At 29.6% G+C, this 25291-nt stretch overlaps 2 protein-coding genes across 6 annotated transcripts in view; one reads left to right on the top strand and one right to left on the bottom strand.

The window, feature by feature from the left end:
- The first annotated feature begins 2179 nt into the window (after positions 1 to 2179).
- On the top strand, positions 2180 to 18251 carry LOC123012705 (lithostathine-1-beta-like). The gene is made up of 5 exons (XM_044410790.1): positions 2180 to 2352; positions 16140 to 16291; positions 17025 to 17255; positions 17305 to 17473; positions 17523 to 18251. Exons 2-5 carry the CDS (start codon positions 16258 to 16260, stop codon positions 17971 to 17973), a joined length of 885 nt encoding a protein of 294 aa, XP_044266725.1. The 5' UTR covers positions 2180 to 2352; positions 16140 to 16257; the 3' UTR covers positions 17974 to 18251.
- A 187-nt stretch (positions 18252 to 18438) lies between these two features.
- The window catches only part of LOC123012704 (secretory phospholipase A2 receptor-like), a 10371-nt gene continuing 3518 nt past the window's right edge, over positions 18439 to 25291 (bottom strand). The window contains exons 2-8 of one of the 5 annotated variants that reach the window (XM_044410786.1): positions 22769 to 22951; positions 20741 to 20938; positions 20519 to 20684; positions 20300 to 20463; positions 19421 to 19642; positions 19202 to 19373; positions 18439 to 19151 (exon numbers count right to left, since the gene is read on the bottom strand). In XM_044410786.1, the coding sequence (XP_044266721.1) occupies positions 18932 to 19151; positions 19202 to 19373; positions 19421 to 19642; positions 20300 to 20463; positions 20519 to 20684; positions 20741 to 20938; positions 22769 to 22832 (1206 nt within the window). In that variant the 5' untranslated portion in view covers positions 22833 to 22951 and the 3' untranslated portion in view covers positions 18439 to 18931. Of the gene's footprint in view, positions 19152 to 19201; positions 19374 to 19420; positions 19643 to 20299; positions 20464 to 20518; positions 20685 to 20740; positions 20939 to 22768; positions 23025 to 25291 lie in introns of all 5 variants that reach the window. The other 4 variants (XM_044410784.1, XM_044410789.1, XM_044410788.1 and 1 more) reach the window with 4 other exon arrangements.

Below are 25291 nucleotides of genomic sequence, written 5' to 3'. Positions count from 1 at the left end.
TTATGTTTTAATTTTTGTTTGTTTAAGTTAACGTCTGAAAATAAGTGGATATTTTCGAGTAAAAAGATAAAGTACTCATAACTTTCTGATTTACTCTTACAAGTTGCAAGTGTTTGGCTTCGTAGACTTGCTTTTATTTCTGGATATGCATCGGATAATCTTTTGCAACAACTTTTTCTTGCAGATGTGCGTTTCTCAACTTGCACTTTATGACTTATTTCAAGCGCTTTTATTATTAAAAGGGGAGCGTTGATGTAGGTGACGTAAGTGACAAATAATAGAAAATAATAATTAGAAGCGATAAAGTGAATAATAATGTCCATGACATTATCTTAACTTTACGTAATAATTAGATTAAAGTTAACGAGGAATAAATGAATGAATAGAAGACAGAAATAGGCTTGGATTATTCGATAAGTGGTGCCTTAACATGACATTTATTTATGGGTTTTTGATAAATCATTTTTTTTTTTAAATAAATAAATCGTGAAAAAGTGTTTTTATCGTAAAATTTTACACAAGAAAATTATAATAGTTGACAATTGTGCTAATTAATGAAAATTAATTGAAGAAATTTGATTGAGTAGGAAACTACTTGGGCGGTCTAGACTGCACTAAATGACTTATTTAACCGCACTTTAATTATTATTATTATTTGCGATTTTAATTTCCTCAGTTGTCTTTTATAGGCCATGTTCATTACATGCAACTTATTATGTAATATGAAAATATGTTATATGAAAAAGATGAGTACGGTTCTGGAATAAAAGATTACACCCACTTTTAATAAGTGCAGCTCTACTAATTATTGTATGTATATTTAACAAGATAAAAATTTATTTCGATTAAATTATTATTAATGTGTTGGTTATTCTTAGTAGTCACTTTGTAACTGATATCATCAATTTTATCTCAAATTTGTTAAAAAACCCTAAGGAAATAGTTGTTTTAAAACAACGTGGTTTTTCTTGTATATTTAGTTCTAAATAAACTAAAAATAGACTGTTAGGTGCCTCGAATTTTTAAATTTAAAATATCAGAAAATCGTTAATTATGTTTTAAATAAGTAATAATAATTAAAAACAGCACTTCTATCAGTCAAATACACAAATGTGAGCTCTAGTGGACTAAATTTTAAGTGATTACGAGATTACATTTTTTCTAAATATCTGTTTAAACTTTTTGGTAATTTATTGTATAAAAAATGAAAGTTGAAAAGTTGAATTTAATATCGGTACTAATAAAGCGATAAGTAAATAATTCAATAATTCAATTTTGATCAGTGTAAAAAGATAAATGATCAGTATTTAATTAATTTTTGTATAGTAAACAATTAAAAATGATCAGTATAATATAATATTTTGCACAGTAAAAATAATAAATGCTAAGTAAAGCACAGTAATTTATTGTAATTTGTTCGGTAAAAAATTCCAATTTGCACAGTAGAAATAATAAACGCTCAGTAACTTTAATCAAAATTAGTAAAACAACATAAAATTTAAAGAATTTTCAGTCTTGCTTACATAACAATGTATGGCCTCTGCGCAAGAATGTTTTTTATTATTGGTACTTATTTTCATATCACTGAATAATTTATTATTATTGGAGGGTAATGTATGTATATATTAGGAAGGGCCCCTGCGTTGCGCAAGAATGATTTTAGCAAGGGCTGGAAACTGTGCACAAATGGTAATCATTGTTTTTACTGTGCATTTATTATTTTTACTGTGCATTTATTCTTTTTACTGCGCATTTATTATTTTACTGTGCATTTATTATTACTTGTCGTTTAAATAATATACTGTGCATTTAAATTTTTCCCGAATGTAATTTTAAATTTTGTGTAGTATTGAATGAGAAATTTTTGTGAGTGAATGAATAAAGCACAAACTAATTTTGTTCATAAAATCAGAAACATGTACAAATTTATCCCACGCTCTTTCCATTTCCATTCCGATGGCATTTCGCGACAACAGGAATGAAATCCTGCAAACGACGTCCACAATCTCTGACCCGATCAGTAAAGAACAAGACATTACGTGTTCATCTGTCTCTTGTATACAAAATACAAATCATTCGTCGTGTTCCCTTTATTTCAACTTTCAGCAGGAATTGCGAAGCCTGGCAGTCTGCTCGACATTATAAGAATGAAAAAGCCGCTATTCAGCGAAGTGTGCCGGAGTTCTCCTGCTTTGCTTTGCTTTGCTTTATTTCATGCCAGCAGCTTGGCATTACAGCATTTTGCGTTCAGCTCGCCGAGGCGAAGCGTTTGTGTGCAATGTTCTGATAGATGTTTAGTGTGTCGATGCGTTATCGTTGACAAAGTTCACTGTGCCCGCAGAGATTTATAAGGTAACTAAAAATAAGACGAATTAAAAAACATTTTGATTTTCATCAGTTTTTAAAATTGAATTAAATTTTTTTATTTTCCAATTTAATCACAAGTAGATAGATAGACCAGGTAAATGAAAAGTATGGAACCAAACATTTTTTGCTTAAACTACTTATTTTTGAAAAAACTAATTGATGAGTGATTAAGTACTATAAAAATGTGATAATTTAACAAGGATAAAATTTTTCGAAATTTCCTTTTGTTTTTGAGTTCTACAAAAAGAAATATTTTTTTAAATGGCAACCCACTATAAAATCATTTTTCTCATAAAAGCTATACTCTAAGGATTGCAACTATCTGCTTTATATTTAATTTTTTCAAAAAAATTTTTCACAAAATTGCAATTTTGACAAAAAAAAATCGCATAACTCAAAAACAAAACAAAATTTCGTTCTGAAAATACGATCACATTTTTGATATTATTTTAATTTATTTTAATTATTATTTTCTGGAGGCAAATGATTAAAAATAAAACCGCTTGGTTCCATACTTTATATTCATCCTGTATGTATAAAGCTTGTTTATGCGTTACTTTTGAATTCAAATTTTGTTCTTATTAGGAAACCAAATATTTGATTTCTGGAAATATTTTTTGACAAATTTTAGAAGTTCCATGCATTATACATCGTATTTTCAGAACGAAATTTTGTTTTGTTTTTGAGTTATGCTATTTTTTTTGTCAAAATTGCAATTTATGTGAAAAAATTTTTTTGAAAAAATTAAATATAAAGCAGATAGTTGTAATCCTTAGAGTATAGCTTTTATGAGAAAAATGATTTTATAGTGGGTTGCCATTTTTTTGTAGAACTCAAAAACAAAAGGAAATTTCGAAAAATTTTATTCTTGTTAAATCATCACATTTTTATAGTACTTTATCACTCATCAATTAGTTTTTTCAAAAAATAAATAGTTTAAGGAAAAAACGTTTGGTTCCATACTTTTTATTCACCTGGTACATTTTAAATTTGTATTAAAAGCTATTATTTTGATCCCAAATCTCGGATTAAATTATTTTTGAAAAAATAACTTCAATCTTCATGTTTTTACAAGCCTTTAATAATTATATTTTTATTTTTTTGAAAGAATTGTATTACATAGTAGATAACTGGAGCACCTACGTAATAATTAAACATACGAGTATAGTTGAAGGGTAAAGGTGTTAATTGCATGGATAAATTGTATTATTGATTGAAATAAAATAACTAAAATTATTAGAATCCTATAAATAAAGAAAAAACTAAATCTGAAAACATAATGTTTATAATAGTTTACATAATGTATCACATGTGAAGTTGTCTCCTTAGGTGACACTTCTTCAAACTAAAAAAATGTCTTTTAATTCACTTAGAACTTTATTTTTTGTTAAAATTACTTAAAATTATAGTTTTTTGGGATAATACATAATCAAGCAACTTTGGTACAATCTGGCTTCAATTTTTTTTTAGTCCACTTTGTTTTATTGTTTTTTTGTTTCTCTCGGCATTATTTACTTTATTATTTTAAACTAAAGATTTCTTCATGTGAATACATAAATTTGAAAGAAGATAACCTACTACTAATCACTTTTTATGACAAAGTGATTTATGAAAATGATTTTCGTTATCACAATTTAAGTTTGTAGGATATTTGTTTATTATTTACTTGTTTATTCGAAACATAATTATCCAATAATTTATATGATTGATATTACCTAATTTAAAATTCAATTCAATACTTTAAAATTTATTGTAAAACTTAGAACTCAAACCAGAAAAACAATAAATATAGAAATACTTTATTTAACATTGTTTTCTTAATTTTACAAACAACATATGTGACTAATTGCGTCTTTTTCCAAAAAAATTGTTCTTCTTTATGAGTAAAATTACTGTGCAAATTACTCGCTGTCTTTATAAATTGATTTATGCAGTTTTTAAATTATAAAAATTGAACTCGAAGCACCGTTTATTTTTATTTTGTAATTAAACTGAAACCATTTTATTCGTTTTTAAATATGTAATTACTTGAACTAAAAGGATTTCAATATCTTTTCTTAAAAGCGTGTTATGCACATTAAAATTAAATTACAATTTTATTACACGAACTTAAATTTAAATTCTTGGCTGTGAAACGGAAATCTCTTAGCAAAATTTAAATTTATTTTTATTGTATTTTAAAGAGTCCTCATTCATTTTCATATGACTTTTTATGCATTACTGTTATTTTTAATTCTTTTGAAATCAGAAATTAGAAAATCACTTTTATATAAAATTTTCAGATCATTTCTTTTCAGAATTAACTGAAATATTTGTATTTCTTTCAACTTATTTTTGCAAGGAGTGACCCTAACCAGTTTGGATATAAGCCGTTGAGCGTTAAACCAGAAATATAAACTTAACAGTTTAACACTTTTAAAAACATCGAAGCCTACACGCCCATTAAGTAAAATATAGTGTTGTTGTTGCTGTTAGCAAGACGTTATGATCAAATCGAATTATCAGTTCATTTAATACAAAAATCGCAAATTTGAAATGTTTTTCCGCTTACTCTAGTGTAGGTTTTTAAATATATTCGTCTGGGAATGTGTTTGTAATGAATTAGTTATTTCTTCCCACCCATTTTAATCATTTGGTATAAAATATCGTGTGACCTCATTTGTGTCAACTGACACCTATTTAATCGCGATGATTAAAACGATTTCGATCAATTCTAACAAGACTACGAGTCAAATTTGGCTTCTAGTAACGCTAGACATTGAGTAGGTGTGTTTCAGGTGGGAGGTAATGCATCTGATACTTGCACTGTTCCCATTATGCAAATGAGAAATTAATTTACAACAATTTACATAAACGCTTTAATTAAACAAACAATTATTATATTTCATTGTTAAATAAAGCAAAATTTTTGTGCATTTTTTCACTCCTTATCTGAGCTAAATCTTAAAAACATCTCTATCATCATCCGTTCTTGCAACATCTTTGACATTTCTGATCCTGAATGAAGGATCACTTTGCTCCCAGCTGTTCATTGGGAAAAGCACAAAGAGCGGCACTCGAGGTGTGGTCTGACACATGCATCATCCTGCTTTCGCCGCTGGACAGATGGGATTTATAAACCGCCTGATTAATTTGCAGGAAGTTGGAGTGAATTTCTCCTGCAAGATTACAGCGAACCGCATTAACCTAATTAATCGAACTCAACGAAAAAAAACCCAAATTCTTTTACGAACCGAAAAAAATCACAAGAATGTTTCGCCACTAATTCTGAAATTAATTCCACCTTTGCAAATTGTTGTTTTTTGAGGAAAATATCAAGGTAAAGAAGAAACTTGCCTCATTATTCGCTCGGTGTAACTAAGAATTCGCTAGTAATTTATTTAGGATGAGTTTACGTGCCAGGAATTAACTACTGAAATTAATTATTACAAGTAGCACCGTTCTACAAGCTATAAATTAGACATTCATTGAAAAAATATTAATTCGTGTTTTTCTTGCGCAAACTAATTACATACTAGGAGAAAATTTGATTAAAATTAAAATTAAATTGCTGTTATTTTTTAATTATGATCACTTTAGTGACCTGAGTGGGAGCTAGAATGTAAAAATATACATTTTTTATTCATTTATGGATTACAAAAAAATATCAATTAAAAAAGTTATTACCTGAATTTAAACAGTGACTTTCGACAACTCAGACCTGTTTCAAAAATCGTAACTGGATACTTTCATTTAATAAAATATGGCCAATTAACTACTGAAACGTGTATTTTATTACCCGTGATTGAAAAATACTTTTAAGTATGAATGTTATTGTAATTATTAAAAAAAAAAAAAACGTAAGCATGTAATTTAAAATATTTGTTTACACAGCTTAGTCATGTTTAAAGATGATACAAACCATCTAAGAACCAGAAGACACCCTACTGGGCAACTTAATCTAATAAATTTCCAGTAGATTAAGTTCTGCACATTGAAATTCGATAAGTTGGTTCAGTGATCTGCCTTTTTTCATGCAACTTCCGGCTGAAATAAATCTTCTAATTTCATCATAAAGTTTAAATTACTTGGCTCCATAATTGAGATGCAAAATTAATTTAATTAATCAATGGTTTTATGGGTGTGGAAGCCTGAAGCAGTTTGATCATCACCAAACGTGTTTCGAGGTGTCCCATTTCTTTAAAAAAATCCTGCTCTTGTCATTTGTCGTTAAAATGATGTATTTTTTTCATTTGCACATTGTAAAATTTGGTTAACCTTCAATTGCTCTAATTAGGATTCTGTGTTTTAAAATATAAACTTGAAAACTGGGTTATCCGGCAGTAATAAATAAAAAAGCAAATATTTTTTAATTACTTATTACCTCATCATTCGTTCTCAATAATTTTAAAAATCGACAAGTCTCACACTTAAACCACATCATTAGTCATACTTTTACTTTTAAAAACAAACAATTTATCTCAAGTCAATGAATAAAATTAACTTTCAGCCAATTAAAAATTATTTAGTTCAAAAGTTAAGCTTTATCCATATAGGGAAAATACTTTATCCTGTCGATGCAATAAAATTACTTTCAAACCAATTAGGGTCACGTGGCTTATCTGCAATTGCGAGTTTTTGGTTCACAAATAGAAAGAGAAACTAATTATTTTTTGAAAATTTTTATATTATGTTTGTGGAACTTTATGGTCGGACGAGTGTTCCTTTGCGGTTAGTCAAAAAGTCGTTAAATATTTACGACTGTTCATTTTTACAAACGGTCGTTTCATTTTCAAATTTGCTTTCACTTACCGCTCTAGGTTAAATTAGTGATATTATAGACTAAGGGCCGTATTAGCAACGCTCGTGGTAAACATCAGGTGCACTGATCTGCACTTTGTGTCAATTACAAATATTTCCTTAAGCAATTTATTCTAATTGTGGATGAATTATCATAAGATTAATATTTGTCTATCACAATTATACTGATTTATAGGCGTGATAAGGCCAGAATTAATTACAAGTACCACAATTACTATAAACTTCGTGACAACAAGAAATTAAAAAGTGACACACAATAAATGTCTGAGCTATAATTAGTGACTAAATTATTTAATTAGCAAACCAATTATAGCAAAATATTTTTAGAAAACAAGTGTGCGCTTCACACAAAAAACTTAAAAGTCAATTTTTGCAAACACGTTTGCAAATATTTCAGTAAAGTAGCTGTGAAGGCAGGAAGTCTTGGCAAACAACATTATTTATTTTCAAGATTTATTTATTTAAATTTGGAAGAGTTCATGTTTTTTACTGAAACCCGGATAATTTTTGTTTCAGTAATACATAAATTCAAATAAAGTGATCTGAAACGAAGATTAATTATTTTGTACTTGACAAAAAAATGAATTGGGAAAGTGATATTTTTTCTATGTGATTTTCACTTGGTTTTCAGCTGATTTTAAATAATATTTTAATACTGACTGAAAGGCTTCATTCTGTAGAAAAAGTTGCAATAGTCGCACCATTTTACAAGATAATAATACAAAAATATGTTACTGAGAATGCCGACACGTGAATTATTATAAATTGCAGTGAACTTTGGACGCTAGAGGTGAACGGTATTTTTTTCTGATGCTACAATCCAGTTGTTTTGCAAAAATTATATCTGATTTGCAATTTTCAGATTTTCAAAAACTGCTTGTGCGAATTATTGTTTTTATTAATCGTAAATTATGAAATAAATAATGCAGAAAAAAAGGGAACAGGTGGGCAAATATTGATCGTTAACGGATACATTACTTGTTTGCTCTTGAATGTAGAAATATCCTCAAGGAGATCATTCGTTATTGTATGTTATTTACCCACACAAGATTATAATGTACACATGCTGATTAGAGAAGATATTCAAAATTGATGGTCCCTCGTGGATGTGCTAATTGAGCAAGAATGAAAACATGACAGAAATGGAGAAATAATTACTGTAGTGAAACTAAGAAAAAAGAAAGTTTGTGTAGGTACAAACACAAAAGGATGACAATTTTAATGTTTTTGCTTCTATTTAGAAGGATTAAAATAAGGAGGAAAATTTTTATATTTAATTCACGTTTGGGTAATGGTAAAATGAAATATATTTTAGTGATATTTTCTTAGTTGAATAATTTGTTTAAAAGAAAGGAAGTCTGAAAACATGGGCACAACTAGAATTATAAATGTGCATTTTCGGAATTTGGAATGATTTATGTTGGTTAATTTCACAAGATAAACAGTTAAAAATAGAATGTAGCTTTGAAATAATCTAAACCGAGATTTATTTCGCCAGGAAGAATTCTGTTTTTGATTTCTGTGTTAATTAATTAATCTCCGTGGTTTGTTTATTGTTAAAAAAGCCTTTAATGACATCATTGTTAAGTTTAACAAAGGAAGCAATAAAACCATAAACGAAATGTTGGCACTTTTAGTGCAGCAGGAAACCCAAGATCCCTCAAAATAACCGATCCACTCAATTTGCATAGCCTTTCAAAACCAAATTACAAATCTCCTGCTGCATTAGCAGGTGTGTTCCTGCGGTGTTTCAATCTAAAATTACAAAATCCCGTTGTGGCATTAGACACAGTTAAAGTGCACCAGAGGCAGCACTTCGAGTGCTATAAATCATAATTGGTGAATGCGGCTCTGGATTTTGGATCAAAGGCAATTGATTTATTGTAACTGTAGCTAATATTGTTAAAAAAAAACGCATTGTGTCTACATGTTTCACTGGTGAATGATTCAGGTAAGGTAATAAGAAAAAGAGATTTACCGGCAACTGGTCTTGTAATGATCCATTCAGTTCGAGTTTTAAGTGGGACGGTGTCTGCTTTTAAAGTAGAAATATCAAGCTTAAGGACGATGAAAAATTGAATGGTTTCCGATTCGTGCAGATATTTTTTTTTTTAAGTTTCAATACAAGTAAATTGGAAATGATAACAGGTCTCAGGACAACATTGGTATACAATTTGGATAATAATTTACATGTTTCTGTTTTAATTAGTCACGTAAAGTGGGTGTCTAGTCAATTAGTCGCTTTGTTGAGGTCTTTTATTGCTTTGTAACGGTTAATTTTATTTTCTGTCACGACTTTGTCACCTTAAGTAACGGAGAGTCAATTTTCAATTTGCAGATTTTGATCTTCTGAAAATAAAATGCTTACATTCAATTAAAAAATTCATAAATCATAAATTTTTCACTCAAGTGTCTCAAAAAGTTGTAGTAGGTAATTCAATCATCAATGATTATAATATTTTATTCTTCGACACTGTCAAAATTTACGGTTTTTCTCCCGTGTAAGGAAGTTTTGACAATTGTTTGGCATTTCTCAATACAAAACGTTAAATTATTTTTAACAGATTTAAAGCAAGTTTAAGCCTTGTTGACTCTAATTCGAAGAATAAAATGTTGTATTCCACTCGTTTGAGTGTAAATCGGACTCTTTATTTGACCGAGTGGATTTTTAAAGCACGAGTGTAACGTGTAACAAACTCGTCGAATAAATAACTATTCTTTGCATATTTTTTCCCTAAGGGAACGTTTAAGTACAAAACTTTCACAATACTTGCATCCTAGAAGTTAAATATTTTCGTAACCGAGTTCAATGTAGTTTAATAAAAAATAAACAAACTTAATCTGATTGATAGGTTTAGAAATATTTATACAAATCTTTTACTAGAAGTTTACAGTACGATAAGATTTTGGTATAAAGGATTTTTTGCGAAATTTAGCAAGAATAAATAAAAAAATTCAATGTTTACTTTTTGGAACTATTTTGTGTTTGTTGTTGGTGAGTTTTTAATGTAGCATAGTTTTTTGAAAAAAAACTGTTTGCTTTGGTGGAGTTAGAACTGCAGTTTGCAAGTTAACATTTTGATCATATTTCGATACAAAATATAAGTCATTTTGACTTGCGGTCAACGCAACGCTTGAATATTAACAAGTTTAAGTGAAACTCACATTTATAATGTCTGAAGTTTTTCCCTTTAATAAAGCATAAATTTTTGTCTTCAATCCCCAATATGCACATTCACATAAATGACGAATCGGCACGCAAATAAAACGCAAAAATAGGTCAAGTTAATTTCTCATAATGTTGCAATAATTCACACAATTCCTTATGTGTATATTTCATCCAAGTGTGACAATCATTTATTTACATCGCCTGACGACTACGCATAAACCCAACCAGCACTTAATCCAACTTAAACCGTCAATAAAATTAAAGAGCCTTATTAAGAGCAAGACTGTAAAATTCGTTACAAATTTTTAGTTATGTCATAGTTTTTGCAGTCCCTCGGGCTGGCATAAATTGGTCACGTTAACACCTTATCGAAATGATAAATAGGCAAGCAAGTTCTAATTTTACATCGCTGGCAAATCGACAATTAAAGCGTTGCGCTCTAATGCCAATATGAAATGGAGCTTGACATTTTCAGGCCCTTGAAAGCAGGGCCGTACCCAAGGGGGGGGGGGGGGATTAGGGGGTTCAAAACCCCCCCCGAAATGCTGAGCACTTTGTTATATAGTGTTATAAGTGTTAAAAATTTAGTTTTTTTGTTATTTTAGTGAGTTAATTTTAAATTTTTGTGAATTAATTTTTCATGTGTTAATTATACAGTATTTCATTTTTATTGTTAGGTACAAATTTAAATAATTGATAGAATATTTAATTTTAAGACAAAAGTATTTCGAAAAATGCTATGAAAGGGAGCTACACCCCCTAAACAAAGGTACGTTTTTTAAAGGATTTTTTCTTAATATTTCAGAATAGATAAAATTACAAAATTTGGTACCTTTATATGTATGTACACCTAAACAAATGCCAAATAACAAAATTTTTAATCAGGGGCGTCCTAAACGGTAAAACATATTTAATTTTTAATTGGTCTAACATAAATTTTTAAACCGATTTTTACTAAAACTCCATAAATTGTATCGGAAAAACATAAAAGACCTTTACTTTTGTGAGGTAATTTGTATTTTTTTATGTTTAATTAGAATCTTTTATTTCAATTTAAAATAAAAACGTGTACTTAGAGATTTTTGCTTTTTAATCCGCCTTCTTTCATTTCATTTTCATGGACCAACAAGAAACCTCCTTGAAAGCACACTTGCTCTAATAAAGTCCAAGTTCTCGGGTTTACACTGAATCATCGTTTGTTTTTAACTTTTTACAATCAGTTATTAGAATTAGAATCAGATTAGATCGTTAAAAGCATTCTCCGCCAGGGATATTTTTTCATCAATATAAACAAAACTTAAGAATAACATAAACTAGCTGTCATTGATGGCTCATATGGCGCGAATTTGATGCAAGTGCTTCAGATTCGTCTATTTTTGGAGCGGTGTATTGACTTTGACTTTTTGTGGCTGGTGTTCGTCTGCGGGCATGTTGATCCTACTTTTGGAAGCGTAATTGAAAGCAACTATGTGAGTAATTAAGTCGCTATTAAAAATCACTCCTTTCTAATTGGAGATTTTTGTTATGCTACGTGGATAATTAGATGCGAAAGGTGGTGCGTTATCGCGAGTTAGGTGCTCTTGACCTTCGTTTTCTCGCTCTGAAAGAGTGTTATTTATTGGTTGGCGGTTTCAAGGCAATGTCTAGACCAAAATTTGCTAATAAATTAAGAGAAAATCACCTCACGATAATTGGTATTTAAAGAAAATTCAAGAAGTTTTATTACTTTGTTACTTTGTTAATCACGAATCGTCGGTTTTTTGAAATCATATTTTTTCAGTTTATTATTGATTACAAGATAAAGCGATGCCAGTTAAAAAAAATATAAAATACAAAAATTTAAAATATGAATAAGTCAGTAAATGGAAAATATGCGTTAAAATTTGCACAAAAATAGCATGCAAGTATAGAAAAACGTAGATTGAAGATATGCACTTAAAGTTATAGAACGCACAGAAGAAAGAGATATTGAAGAAAGAAAGAAATAAAGAAGAAACACCAAAAATCAATAAAAGTGGTCAAAAAAAAAGTTGAATTTTTATTAAAATTTTTGTTTGAAAAAACCGAGTTGAATACTTGAAATAATGAAGTAAAGCATAAATCATCGAAATAATGAAGATATCAAGTTGATCTTTATTAATTTATGTGTAACAGTTATACATAAATAATGCAAAAAAGGGAACACACACGTTCTTGGAGCTAGTAGAGTGTAAACCGGCTTGTTTTACTGTTTTTCTTTCCTTTACAATTATACAAATTTCTAAAATTTGTAACAAACATGTAGTTAAACGTTGAAAAACTATAATTTCGTAACCACCAGACAGGAAGTTATGCGAGATGAACCGGAAGTGCATTTCAATGTCTAGACCAAAATTTGCTAATAAATTAAGAGAAAATCACCTCACGATTTAAAGAAAATTCAAGCAGTTTTATTTGTTAATCACAAATCGTTGTTTTTTTGAAATCATATTTTTTCAGTTTAATATTGATTACAAGATAAAGCGACGCCAGTTTAAAAAAATATAAAAAACAAAAATTAAAATATGAATAAGGCAGTAAATAGAAAACATGCTTTAAAAGAGTGTTAAAATTTGCACAAAAATAGCCAAATATAGAAAAACGTAGATTGAAGATGCACTTAATGCTATAGAACGCAGGACAACAGAAATATTGAGGAAAGGAAGAAATAAAGAAAAAACACCAAAAGTCAATAAAAGTGGTCCAAAAAACATAAAAAAGGTTTGAATTTTGATTAAAATTTTTGTTTGAAAAAATACTTGAAATAATAAAGTAATACATAAATCATCGAAATAATGAAGACATCAAGTTGATCTTTATTAATTTATGTGTAACAGTACATAAATAATGCAAAAAAGGGAACACACACGTTCTTGGAGCTAGTAGAGTGTAAACCGGCTTGTTTTACTGTTTTTTTTCCTTCACAATTTTACAAACTTCTAAAAATTTTTAACAAAAATGTAGTTAAACGTTGAAAAACTATGATTTCGTAACCACCAAACAGGAAATTATGCGAGATGAACCGGAAGTGCATTTCAATGTTAATCTGGCCCACCACCTGTGAATAATTCCGCTGTTTGGCAATAGCTAAATACAGCAGCTACCAAAACACTAGTAATCACGTTTGTTTTGACAGGATATTTCAAAATAAAAACACAAACCTTTAACCATTAATTTAGTCTACAACCACTGGATCAAAGACAGAATTAGCACACATGACTCACAAATAACCAAGAGAGCTAAAAAATCGTTCCTTAAAAGGGCAAACAATTTCATTCATTCAGCTGTAATAACATAATTTTGTCTTTTGTTCGAGTTGTTTCACATGCAACTACTTTGTGTGAAAGTTGTCTGATGATACTAGTAAAGCAGTTGTAGTAATCCGCCCTCGCCATAACACAATGCAAATGTCTTAATTCATACATCAAGAGGCGTAGGTGGGAATTTTTGATTTTTAGATCACGTATGAAAGTGGAAACATAATTATAGACTGTGCCAGATAGATGATGTGGATATTCCGGTCGGGAAAATATTTACTTGTTTAAGCAAAACACTAACTTCACAAATGGAGATTAAGGATGTCATAAATAACGCCGATGGGATGATAGAGGTTTAGACTTACCGCTAAGGAAATAGCGAAAACGTGCACATTTTTTTCGTTTTCGAATATTTATGTTTGTATTTATTTATGTACGTAAAAGTTTATTTTTGCCGGCTTTAGTTTTATTTTCTGTGTATAGTGAAAGATTCTTTTGGATGATCTAGTTGGAAGCTATACCGCCTGCTATTATTAACTCATTGATCATCCTGGCACCGTTACTACATAAAATACAGATTTTATGTTCCATTTAATGCTTTTTAACTCCAAATTTAGTTTTACTTTTCCTTTTTCGTATTTAGCCCAGAAGCTAGTGATTTTTTTTAGTACTAATTGTCACAGTCATCAAAAATTGATACGACTGTTCAGTTAGTAAAGATAATTAAAAAATTAAGAGTATGGCAAAAAAATTCCGTTGGAAAATTAAATGAACTGAACTTATTTCTTTCGTTGTAAATATTTTACAATCTTAATAAACTTGGACTAAAAGCAATTTGCAAAATTTTTAGGACTACCACAATAAAAGCTATTTTTTTTATTTCTTTAATTTTTCACTAACTAAACAATCGAATCTGTTTTCTGATTAGGAAAATTATTTAAAAAAGTATGAAAAGATATTATCATATATCTAGATTTATTATTTTAAACTGTGATATTTTTTATTGTTTGAATGAACCGTTATATAGTGCTTATACCTTTAGCCTTATTCTTAACTTTATTACTCAATAMCTCAAAAACTATGCATCGTAGAGTATTCTAACTAGTTGAGTCGTGTTCAGCGAGTAATTTTACGTCTAGAAAACCATATTTCAACCGTTTTTACGATTTTTAGTAAATTGACTATTTTTACGATTTTACTACCGCTCGCTCACCTTCAAAAACTCAAAAAATTCAAAATTTTTGAAACTAGACCCAATGTCGTTTTATGCGTTTATTTGAGTCCTTAAGACCTCTAGAAATGTAAAAAACGTAAAATAGATCAATTTTAAAGATATTTTTTTTAAATTTTTGTCGAGATTTTGGTCGATTTTTGGCACCCGGAGCGGTCTAATGGCAATAACTCCGGACTTATTAGAGTTAACCTCTTATATTTGGTACCGTTGGATAGAAAATTGAGTTTATCGAATAGTTATCGAGAAAATTTCTGATAAAGTCAAAAATATCGTGAATTTAAATCCGACTATAACTTCAAAACTACTACGAATTTTGCAGTTTGCTTGACGCCAATCGATTCCCCGGAACATTTTACAAAATAAAAAAAAAGTATAAATTTGTCAACACCACCCCCCCCCCCCCCTTAAAAACTAGTGTTAATAATAGAAAAAATAGCGCAGTTGTTGAAAATGATGAAAATGTGTTTTTTTATCTTGTTTACATGTATATTTAATACATTTGCTTCCGCAGTGTTGTCATTCTTTAGAGAAAAACTAAAATGACATCATGCTATAAATTTTAGTATTACATAGTGAATACTTATTATCAAAAAGGTTAATAAATACATATGTATGTAGATGAAGAAATACCAAATTATATTATATTATTATAAATAAAATGTTACGACTTATTTATAGATTTTCAATAACTTGAAAAAATATAATTGGAAAAACTAAATCTTTCATTTCACTACGGTTTGTAACAGAATTCATAATTGTTTTGTTGTGAGGAAAAGACAGGTTGAATGAAATAAATTTTATGTTTGTATTTTTATTTTCAATCTGTTTGAATTTTGTGTTTTTCTTCTTCACATAGTAGTACCTACCTAGCTACAAGTACTTACTCTTTTTTCTTGTATTTTTATCTGATTCCTATAAATTGTGAAAATTACGGTTCATGACAAAGATGGATGGTAATCACCCGACCAGACGGTTTATTTATGGTAATAGATACCAAAGAACAATGGCTAGATTTTCCCGTCTGCAAAACTCAGAAACGACAAGTATTTTAAGTACAAACTTAAGTAACAGCCACCACTAAAATAGAATCAAAATTCTTCAAGTCGGCAGACAATATCCTCTAAATTTCTGTTATGGATCATTAACCTCAACAATTCACTTAATTAATGTGATATTATACCAATCATTTATTCGAATTAAGCGAATTTTCCTTCTCCCAAAAATTCATTCTCTCAAGTGACGCACTAAATTAATTGAAAATGATGACCAATTCTAAAAATGTATTTTGTTTCAGCCGTGAACTTTTATTAAATATGCAATAAACTTGTGAACGAATGAACGAAGTTTAAGGATGACAAAACGACCACCGATGAAAATGAAGATTTGCAGATGTTAGAGAAGAAATCGAAGAGATGAAGCTAATTGCGCTATTATTAACTTTGGCATGTAAGTGGAAATATGCGAAACTATTAATCTTTTTGCATTTTGGGTGGTACAGGAAATGTTCTGGTAATCTTATAATGCTGGAAAGTTGCTGTTGTTGACGTAATTGCTGGAAATAATTCCGCATTTACATTTATTTGAGACAAACATTTCGAGAATGTTGGGGTCATTGTTTGATCGCATTGATTTGTTAAGATGTCAGTTTGGTCAACTTAATTTGTCGTTATTTATATTGTTATTCAATAGTGAATTAAATTAAACATTTTTAAATCAGGTAACAAAGCTAATATGTTTAGGTTTCTTATTCAAAACTAATAAAATTAAAAAAGCCTCTTTTTTATCTTCCACCAATCTATAAACTTAATTAATTCATGTTTTCAAACTTATAAAGTGATTCTAATTGTCTCTCCAGCAACAGCCATTAAACTCTGTTATCTGCTAAAACCTCCTTGACTCCGAATACCTAAATAAACACATAATAAGGTGTCAAATGATTAAGAGCCACTCCATCCAACATTAACACAAGAATAAACCTTTCCCACTAGAGAAATGATTGCAGCAATACCAAATGCAATAAAACAGGAGTTTTGAGTCAGGAGACTCATCCAACATTCAAGGTTGCAATAAATTTTAGAACTCACCTATTGCATTATACACCCACAAACGTATAAAATCAGTCTCGCCGGGAGATTATTATCAAGTTAAACGCTGATTGTTCAATTTTTTTGTTCCACAGTGACAAATGCCCAACAGACAAACAATACCACTAGAAAAATACCGAAGAGGAGCTATGTGTGTCCTCCCCATTTCATGAGACTCAGCCACAGGTGTTACTATTTCAGTAAAGAAGCAGCAACGTGGCAAGATGCCTATTTCCAGTGTAGGGATCTTCACAGTAACCTTGCCATTGTCAGAAATTCAAATCAGGACAAACTTATCAGAAGAACTTTGAGCAAAAAGACTTTAGGTTTGTTTGAACGATTTTTTCAAGTGCTTGGAATATAGTTAATTTACAGAACCTCTGGAAAGGTGGCTTGGTGGTCTCTATGACTGGGAACAAATGACTTGGAAGTGGGGAGCTTCTGGCAAGCCTGTCATCTATCAAGGGTTCTCTCAAATGGAACCTGAAGATAAGGAGAAGTTGCGGTGGCACTGCATCATCGTTGATCCAAAACTCCAATTCAAGTGTGTTTGTAAAAAATGGATTTTTTAATTATAAAAATTGTGATTACAGGTGGAACACTCGGAGTTGTTTGGAACAAAAACACTTTATTTGTCACACTAAAATCAAAATCGTCACTAGTAAAGGTAAAAAGAAGTTGTTGCGACAATACAACGTCAACAAATACAACAAATTGAATGAAATTCCGGTTCCCACCATACCAGAAGATGCTAACTACAACACCACGAGTTTGAAAGCTGTCAACATTAACAATGCGCAGTTTGCTCTTAAGCCCAAGGAGCGGAAACGCAGAACTCGGAAGAACAAGAGGAAAAAAGTGAACTTGGAAGATAGTGGCTACAACAGTACATTGGGTGAAAGAAGACGACGACAAAAGAATAAAGAAGAAGGCGACTTGTCTATGGAGCGGATGAAATGGAAGACGTATTACAAAGATTCGACTTTGAATCCATTGCATCCTAAACCCATTGTTGAAGAGTTCAACTATGTGAAGGAAGCTTAAATTGTGGACTAAACTTAGTGTTAAGTGTGTAAATGTACTTTTGTATTATGGTTTAATATTTTGTATTTATGTACATATTTTTTGCTTCATTTTGTGTTAATTTTGAATGTTTTGGTGCTAGCAGGAGTGGAGTTAGAGTGGCGACTTAGGTCGAACCACTTGAAATAAGTCTAAGTCTGGTCCTGTCTACATTATAAAGTATTACGATTTTCTGTTAAACTATTATTTGTAAAAAAACATTATAATGGATATTTATGATAAATAAAAAATAATCTATATATTTGTGATTAGTTTTAAACTCAATAGCAGTCTAACAAAATTTCAAAATCTTTTATTTTTTTAACAATGAAAACGAGATTGTAGGATCTAAAAGTGTTTTAAAATATTGGAAAGCACAACCACTAACTTTGTGTAGCCAAAAGTTTTCTTTTTTTTTCTGTAGAACAAGAAAATAAATGAAACAAAAGTAATACATAATTTATATTTCATGCAAGAATAAAGTAGAAAAAAGTACATTATAAATGTAATTACATAGGTATGCTATAAAATAATCAAAATATTGTAACTATATTTGGATATAAAGTGTCTTTTCATTCTGGCAGTACAAAACGTTTTAAGTTTATTTCAATCAAAAGTAATATTTTAACATACAACCTTCAAAATTTATTGAACAAAGCAACTCAGAGTAGAAAACACACTGTACTGCCCCTTAAACTAACTAGACACGAATAAAAAATAAATAAATAAGCTTAAACAAATGGCAGTCACTAATGTAAATGTAGTAAAATATCAGAAAGCTTTTTAGAAAAAAAGTTGTATAAGAGATTACTTTAATATCGTTAAAAACCGTGTAAATGCAGTAAAATAAAGCTATCAATGATTTATTACTAACTTATTAAATATTGACAAATACTATTTACATTATCGATTGTTGGGATATGAAATCCGTTGCAGTTTTTCAATTATAAACATACTTGTCAGTGACTTCGTTATTAAAATTTTGCGCTGAAGTTGGCGTGGTAGCTACAAAATTATGTTTTTTACTAGGAAAATCATCTTCTTCAACTTTGATGACCACTGTAGCATTAGGGTCCCACAATTTGTCATACTTCACCACACTTTTTGACTTGGCTTGACAAATATAATGTTTTTCTTCCAGTCGATTCTTCGAATTCCATCTGAAACTTCCAATTCAACCAAAACCAAAAACTTTTTTTGAAAAACTTACAAATTGTTATACTGGGGGTCGATTGTGATACAATGATGGGTATTATTCTTTCCTTCCACCAAAGCTTCTTTGGCAAAATTCTTATATCTGATCACTTTTCCACTCATCGCCCACTTCCATTTTTGCTGCTTCCAATCAAAGATTCCGCCAAGCCAACGTTCATGTTTTTCTGCTAAATTACACAATCATAAAGTGAAATTCCAAGATAAATTAAACTACCAGTGAAATTCCATTTGAGAAATCCTCGTAGAATATTGTCTTGCATCTTGGTTGTGATCACTGCAAGTTTGGTTTTGTTGTCTCTGCAAGCCCAATAAGCGTTACTCCAACTGGCTTTGTCTTTGCTGAAAAAGTAGCATTTTCGGCCCACGAGGATCATGTGAGATGGGCAGACGAATGTAGCCACGTGGTACGGTTTATTTTGTTTCTGGGATATTTTGACTATTTGAAATTACAATCAAATTAATCAAACTATAAATATTTGCTAGGTTCTAGTCGCGAGTAGGTGTAGTGTAATGAACCTTTTCGCGTTTAAATGGTGCCAAGTATAACACATTAATTTCCAAATTTACACCAAAATAAGTGCAATTTTAAATAAAACCACCACTTAACTATTTTAAAACGTTTAATAACGACCTTCAACGTACATTTATGGCTCTTCTACGGATAATTGCCTTGGTACAAAGAACGGTCAAATTTAGATTTATGTTTGTGAGTGCAATTATGTGTTTGAGTTCAGAGAAAGTGGAGGATAAAAATAAAAATTGTAGACTTGTATTAATATTCGTTTGAGTCAGGGTTAGCAAACTTCTAGATTAACTAATTTTTAAATATGTATTAAAAGATGAGCAAAATTTTATTTCCAGAGCACAAAAAATCAAACAAAAGATAGTAAAAAATTCTAATACTTTCTAATTTTTTGGTAAACTTGTTTAGCAATTTTTGGGGTGAGAAAATGAGAACGAAAATCATCGTTTCAGGTCATTGTATGTTTATTCAATAAAATTATCGCTTAAAGAAAATATAGATTTTTTGGTGGTTTACGTATTGTTTTTGTCTTGTTTTTATCTTGGTTATAATTTTTTTACCATAACTTACTTAAAAATGCAGGAGCTGAGGATCCCACTTTAGGTCTCAAACAACCTTGGCTGCTAGTATTATTCGCAGTTGGATTACATTGTCTTCTGATAATATTTCTTTTTCCTGTGACGGCCCTTTGGCAGATGTAACGTTTTTTTTCGACACAACTCCTCGCCGACCATCTAAACCCAATAATTTTCAAAATTTGCAACTATTTTCGGAAAAATCATCACTTACTTATTTTGCCTTGATGGATCTACAATAATACAATGCCATGCCCACTTTTTATCATTAGCATTCATCCTGGAAAATCCATGGAAAAGCAAAGGCTTTCCATTTGCACCCCAGACCCACCTGGACTGTTTCTCGTTGTACCTTCCTCCCAACCACCTTTCAAACCTCCCTGAACCAAAAAATTATTCACATTGAAGATAAAAAATACTGCCACCAAAAACGTACCATCTTTTCGTCGGTTGAGATATCTCCTTACACTTAGTTCTTGTTGGGGTCCCTTAATTGTGGCCAAACTACTGTTGAGGTTTCTACATTTAAAGTGGGCATCGTGCCAAATAGTTTCGTCCTTGCTGAAATAGTAGCATTTTTTTCCGATTGCCACGAATTTTCTGGGGCAGACATAACTAAACTGGCTTTGTGTTTCTGGAATCAAATAACAGGAAAAGTAAATTGGGGCGTGTTGGCGTAGGTTTGGGTACACAAATATTTTGTGAACAAGTTTTCGAGGTTCAAGAAACTCAAATTGCACAGAAAAATAATTACAAATGTTATAGAAATATAGTTGGTAAATAGTATAATAACGTATTTGGATTAAAAATGTCAATAGGTTACGCAAGATGTTTAATCTTGAACTGGAAACCGGAAACAATTTCCAAGTGCCAGTCAAATGTCAGAAGGAGATTAGCGATTGAGTTACAAATTATTCAGGGTTTAATAAAAATTCAATATCAATATGCAAGAAATCATTTAATATTGCGTAACGCTTATTTATCATTATGAAAGTGTTAAAACAAGTGATCCTTTCTTTCATTTATTTCATATTTTCTCTCAAATTTTTTTATTAGCTTGCATTTTTTTTATGTTAGATGATCGCTTAAAAGATTTAAATGTCAAAAATTTAACATTTGTTTGTCTGTTGTGTTAAAAATAGTTTCTTTAATTGAACATGTTTAGGAGATGTATACGTTCAAGTTTACTTAAAATCTTTATGTAGCTGTACTGCAATAATTGCTCTTCATTTCTCATTCATTAAGACAAGTATTTCAAAAATGCTACTTTTTATAGTACATAAACTTCAAGCAAATATGAAGTTTATTAGGTGGAGATAACCAATTCGTATGTAAAGTGAGTTTTACACGTTAAGAATCCCTAGTGTATATAAAAAAAGTCAGAAATGTATCAAAAAAACATTCAATTTAACTCATGTTTAATGCTGTCATCTAGGAGTATTTGTTAAAATAGTTAAAATATGCAAAGTGCAGACAACGTCGAAGGTTTTCGTCAATCACCCTGTATAAATGAGGAGTTTTCAGTAACACAGAAACCATCAAAGTCAATGTGTTTATCCTCATGTAATTTATTTACATAAGTGCTTTATTTAGAAATTAGGTCCGATGACTTTTTATTTGATAAAATAAAAATTGACAAACTTGCAAACAAACTACTGCACATTATTATTACAGTCTTAATTAAAATATTTAAAAATAAAACTGAAGTTTTAAAGCATTTTTAATAAATAGATATTTTTTACTAACCTACTTAAACAGACATTTATAAAGCATAACAAAAACTAATTTCTTATCTTATTTAAATAAAACTAACTTAGTTACAAATGACTTACGAAGTAAGCATCTACTTATGATTTATGAAATACTTGAAAATGTATTTTGTTACACATTGTAATGTGTAGGTTCGTAATCTTTTAATTCTGCAAAATTGCTTGAATTTTTATGTTGGGAATACCCAGACTTACTTTTTGTTTATGAGAAATGATAAATATTTGAATATACCTTAACAAAAAGATTAGAAATTCTAAAGAATTTTAAAGTACCTAATAGCTATATTACAAATAATTATAATGTTTGCAATATGCAATAAGTTACTGCTAAAGATTTATAAACAAAAATCACTTTATTATGTAAATTATACCCATAAGTAGGAAATTAAATTGTTTATTGAGAAAAATAGATGTATGGTAGTACTAGATGCTACTAGATATCTATAAACTGACTGATTTTTATATTTGTTTGTTTTATTCGCATAAAAATAAATAAACAAATAAAAGCATTCGCTAAAATGGAAGTGATGACAGGAAAATAAGCCGAGACCTTGACTGATATTCTGCGAAGTATCTGATTTATAATTTAATTTAAAAAATGAAATAAGGTTTATTTATGTCTGGCTTTATAAAATCACACAGGTATATGCGATAAATCATTCAAAATGTTAAAAATAAATCCTGCAATTACTTACCTGAAAAAATAACAATCAGCAACACCGCGACGCCCAAGACGCTTCTCACACTAAAATTCACCATCCCAACTAAACATTAACATATGTCTGCATAAAACTGCACATTTTAGTAATTGAAAACAGTCAATAGTTCACGGTTACACGCTGATTTCACATCGTAGATTTTTTTTAAGTAGCTTGATACTTTATGGCATGCAGGGTTGTAATCAACAATGTTCCGACGATTGCACGCTTTTATCTGAGAGTAAAGTATAAACTGAACTGCGCTACTTAGTATCATGAAAGCTAAAACGCGGTTCTTGGGCGATGGGGTTATTTTTGTAAATCAATTATAGTCGGACGATCATAACTTTATTGATGAGTTTGTGTTTGGGCCAATATTTTGACCGAGTAATTAATTAAATTGCATCTTTAAAACATCATGAGACAAAACTCAAACTAAAGCATGACTAAACTAGTTAAAAACATTGCAAAAGAAATTATTGTGGGATCAAATTACTATTAAATCTGCAAAATAAATAAATGCTGAAGTTGATTAAAAGAAATAATGTTGAATGCGTGTTATATTTGACCTGAGTTTTGTTTTCAGAGTTCAAATTCAATTTCTTAAAGCAGCTGCATTGTGCCAAAAAGACAATTACCCTCCGAGACGTTTTAACAATGCTTAACAAGCCATTTAATTTTTTTTTCTAAAAATTAGAATGTTATGGAAATCGTTGTCAGTAATATGAGTTGGTCACAGTCTTATATCTTCTACCCAGACAGTTTCCAGAAAATTACATTTAAATGTTAATATGGTGGTTCATGAGACAGTTCCTGTCTTCATTAAAATACTTATAACACATAATTTTAAACTAGTCTAATTGAAATATTTAAGAATGTGGATGGCTTTTAACTAGAGGCGAGAAACCAAGAAACAATTTTGTTCAACTCTATTTTATTTTAAATTAACTCAAAAAAGATTTCGTGTGTAGAATAGAACTTTACTTTCAGACGACAATTTTATTTTATTACTTTTCCACGTAATCGGCGTAAAGACTTGTTTTTTTAAACTATCTGATCTTGCGTAATAAATTTAATTGTGTAATGGATTTTACAACTATCATTAAAATTTATTTATAAAATTTTATAAGGTGCTGATGGATAAACAAACTTAAAAAAATAAACGAATAAGATCCAGTTTTTGCATTATGTATAGTTAAGAATCTAAGCGAAATTGGGTTGTAAAGACAGTTAAAATAATCAATTTTGTCATATGTTAAAAAGTTTGTAATAAATAATAGAAATGAGATTTAATTTTTTTAAAAAGGTGTTAAAAATGGAAGTGGTTAACTTCTATCAAAAGTTTATCAATTTTTATATTAGACGAATTTGGAAAAGAGAAAAAAAAACAAAGGAGGAAGCTTCTTATTTAGGAAATATCTGAAATATCTTCTTTGATTCATTTTAGATGACTTCAGTCAAATAATTTTATTCAGTCATAAATCATGCTCTACACTAAATAAAAAGAAGTTTTAAAGTATATTTTTTAGTATCCTGATTTTTAAAAATAAAATTAGCTAGATATTAACTGTATTGAAATCTTAATTCTGTAAAACTAGTAAACATGCTAAGTGGAAAATCAAAGAGAGCCGCTTTTAACTGATTAATGTAGTTAATATCTGCTTTTAGCTATCGCAATACTCGTAATGTAGAAGCTCCGTAACATTAATTACACCTATTTATTTAAACTTTTCACAACAAACAAAGCTGTATACACAATTAATTTTGTTCTGAAAAATGGCTACATAATAACACACTTCAAGAAGTTGCATTTATTTACTACTACTAGCTTCATCTTGAAACTAATAATTAATCAGGTAATTTATTTGCGGGAATAAGTATGATCAGACAATCCTTAAATCATTTTGTTATTATTTACAATCTGTTGCAAACATTTGTCAACTTGGGTTAGGCTTGTGTGATGTCAAAATTACTAATAGAACAAGAAAAGAAAACCTGCAATTATGCAAATTCATCTGAAACAACTCGAACAATAAAAAACAAGTGATAAATTTTAAAATTTGTTTCTAAAAACTGAAGTGAGTAAAGTGTCGAGTGACACAGCTTCCTCATTCCATTGCCTCTTGAAGACTCCTGATAAGTGTTATCATTAATTATTGGTAAATGTCATAGTGTTGACATTATCACAACTGCACTAATTAATAAACTTGCATTTGATGATAGACGAATTTATGAGAATGTTAACACTAAATGCAGCGGGAGATAAAAATGAGACAATCAGTGTTTGTGACATTAATAAATGTTTTTTCTAGTAATTAATAGTCCCATTTTTTTAATTATTAATTGCACTGTTTATTTAAAAATCAGGCAAAGAATTAATTAATTACAAGCCATGAAATGAGAATATGAAATTAAAAAAGAATTTTAAATTGTAACAGTAATACAGTTTTTTATTTGAAATGTTTTCCAAACGATTATATTTATTTACAAATCTTAGGAATTTTTTCGTATCTTGTGAAA

Source organism: Tribolium madens, unplaced genomic scaffold, assembly GCF_015345945.1.
Source record: "Tribolium madens isolate multiple individuals breed KSU strain unplaced genomic scaffold, Tmad_KSU_1.1 Scaffold_96;HRSCAF=242;Tcas5.2_LG5, whole genome shotgun sequence".
Classification (NCBI taxonomy): Eukaryota; Metazoa; Arthropoda; class Insecta; order Coleoptera; family Tenebrionidae; genus Tribolium; species Tribolium madens.
Note: the sequence above shows the minus strand (reverse complement) of the source record. Positions and strands in the feature narration are given on the sequence as shown.

Bases quoted from the DNA above. Each gene is read 5' to 3' on its own strand.
- LOC123012705 (XM_044410790.1), top strand. From the start codon at position 16,258: ATGAAGCTAATTGCGCTATTATTAACTTTGGCAT. The intron at 16,292-17,024 runs GTAAGTGGAAAT...TTTGTTCCACAG, and splicing joins GCTATTATTAACTTTGGCAT to TGACAAATGCCCAACAGACA. The intron at 17,474-17,522 runs GTGTGTTTGTAA...TTGTGATTACAG, and splicing joins GATCCAAAACTCCAATTCAA to GTGGAACACTCGGAGTTGTT.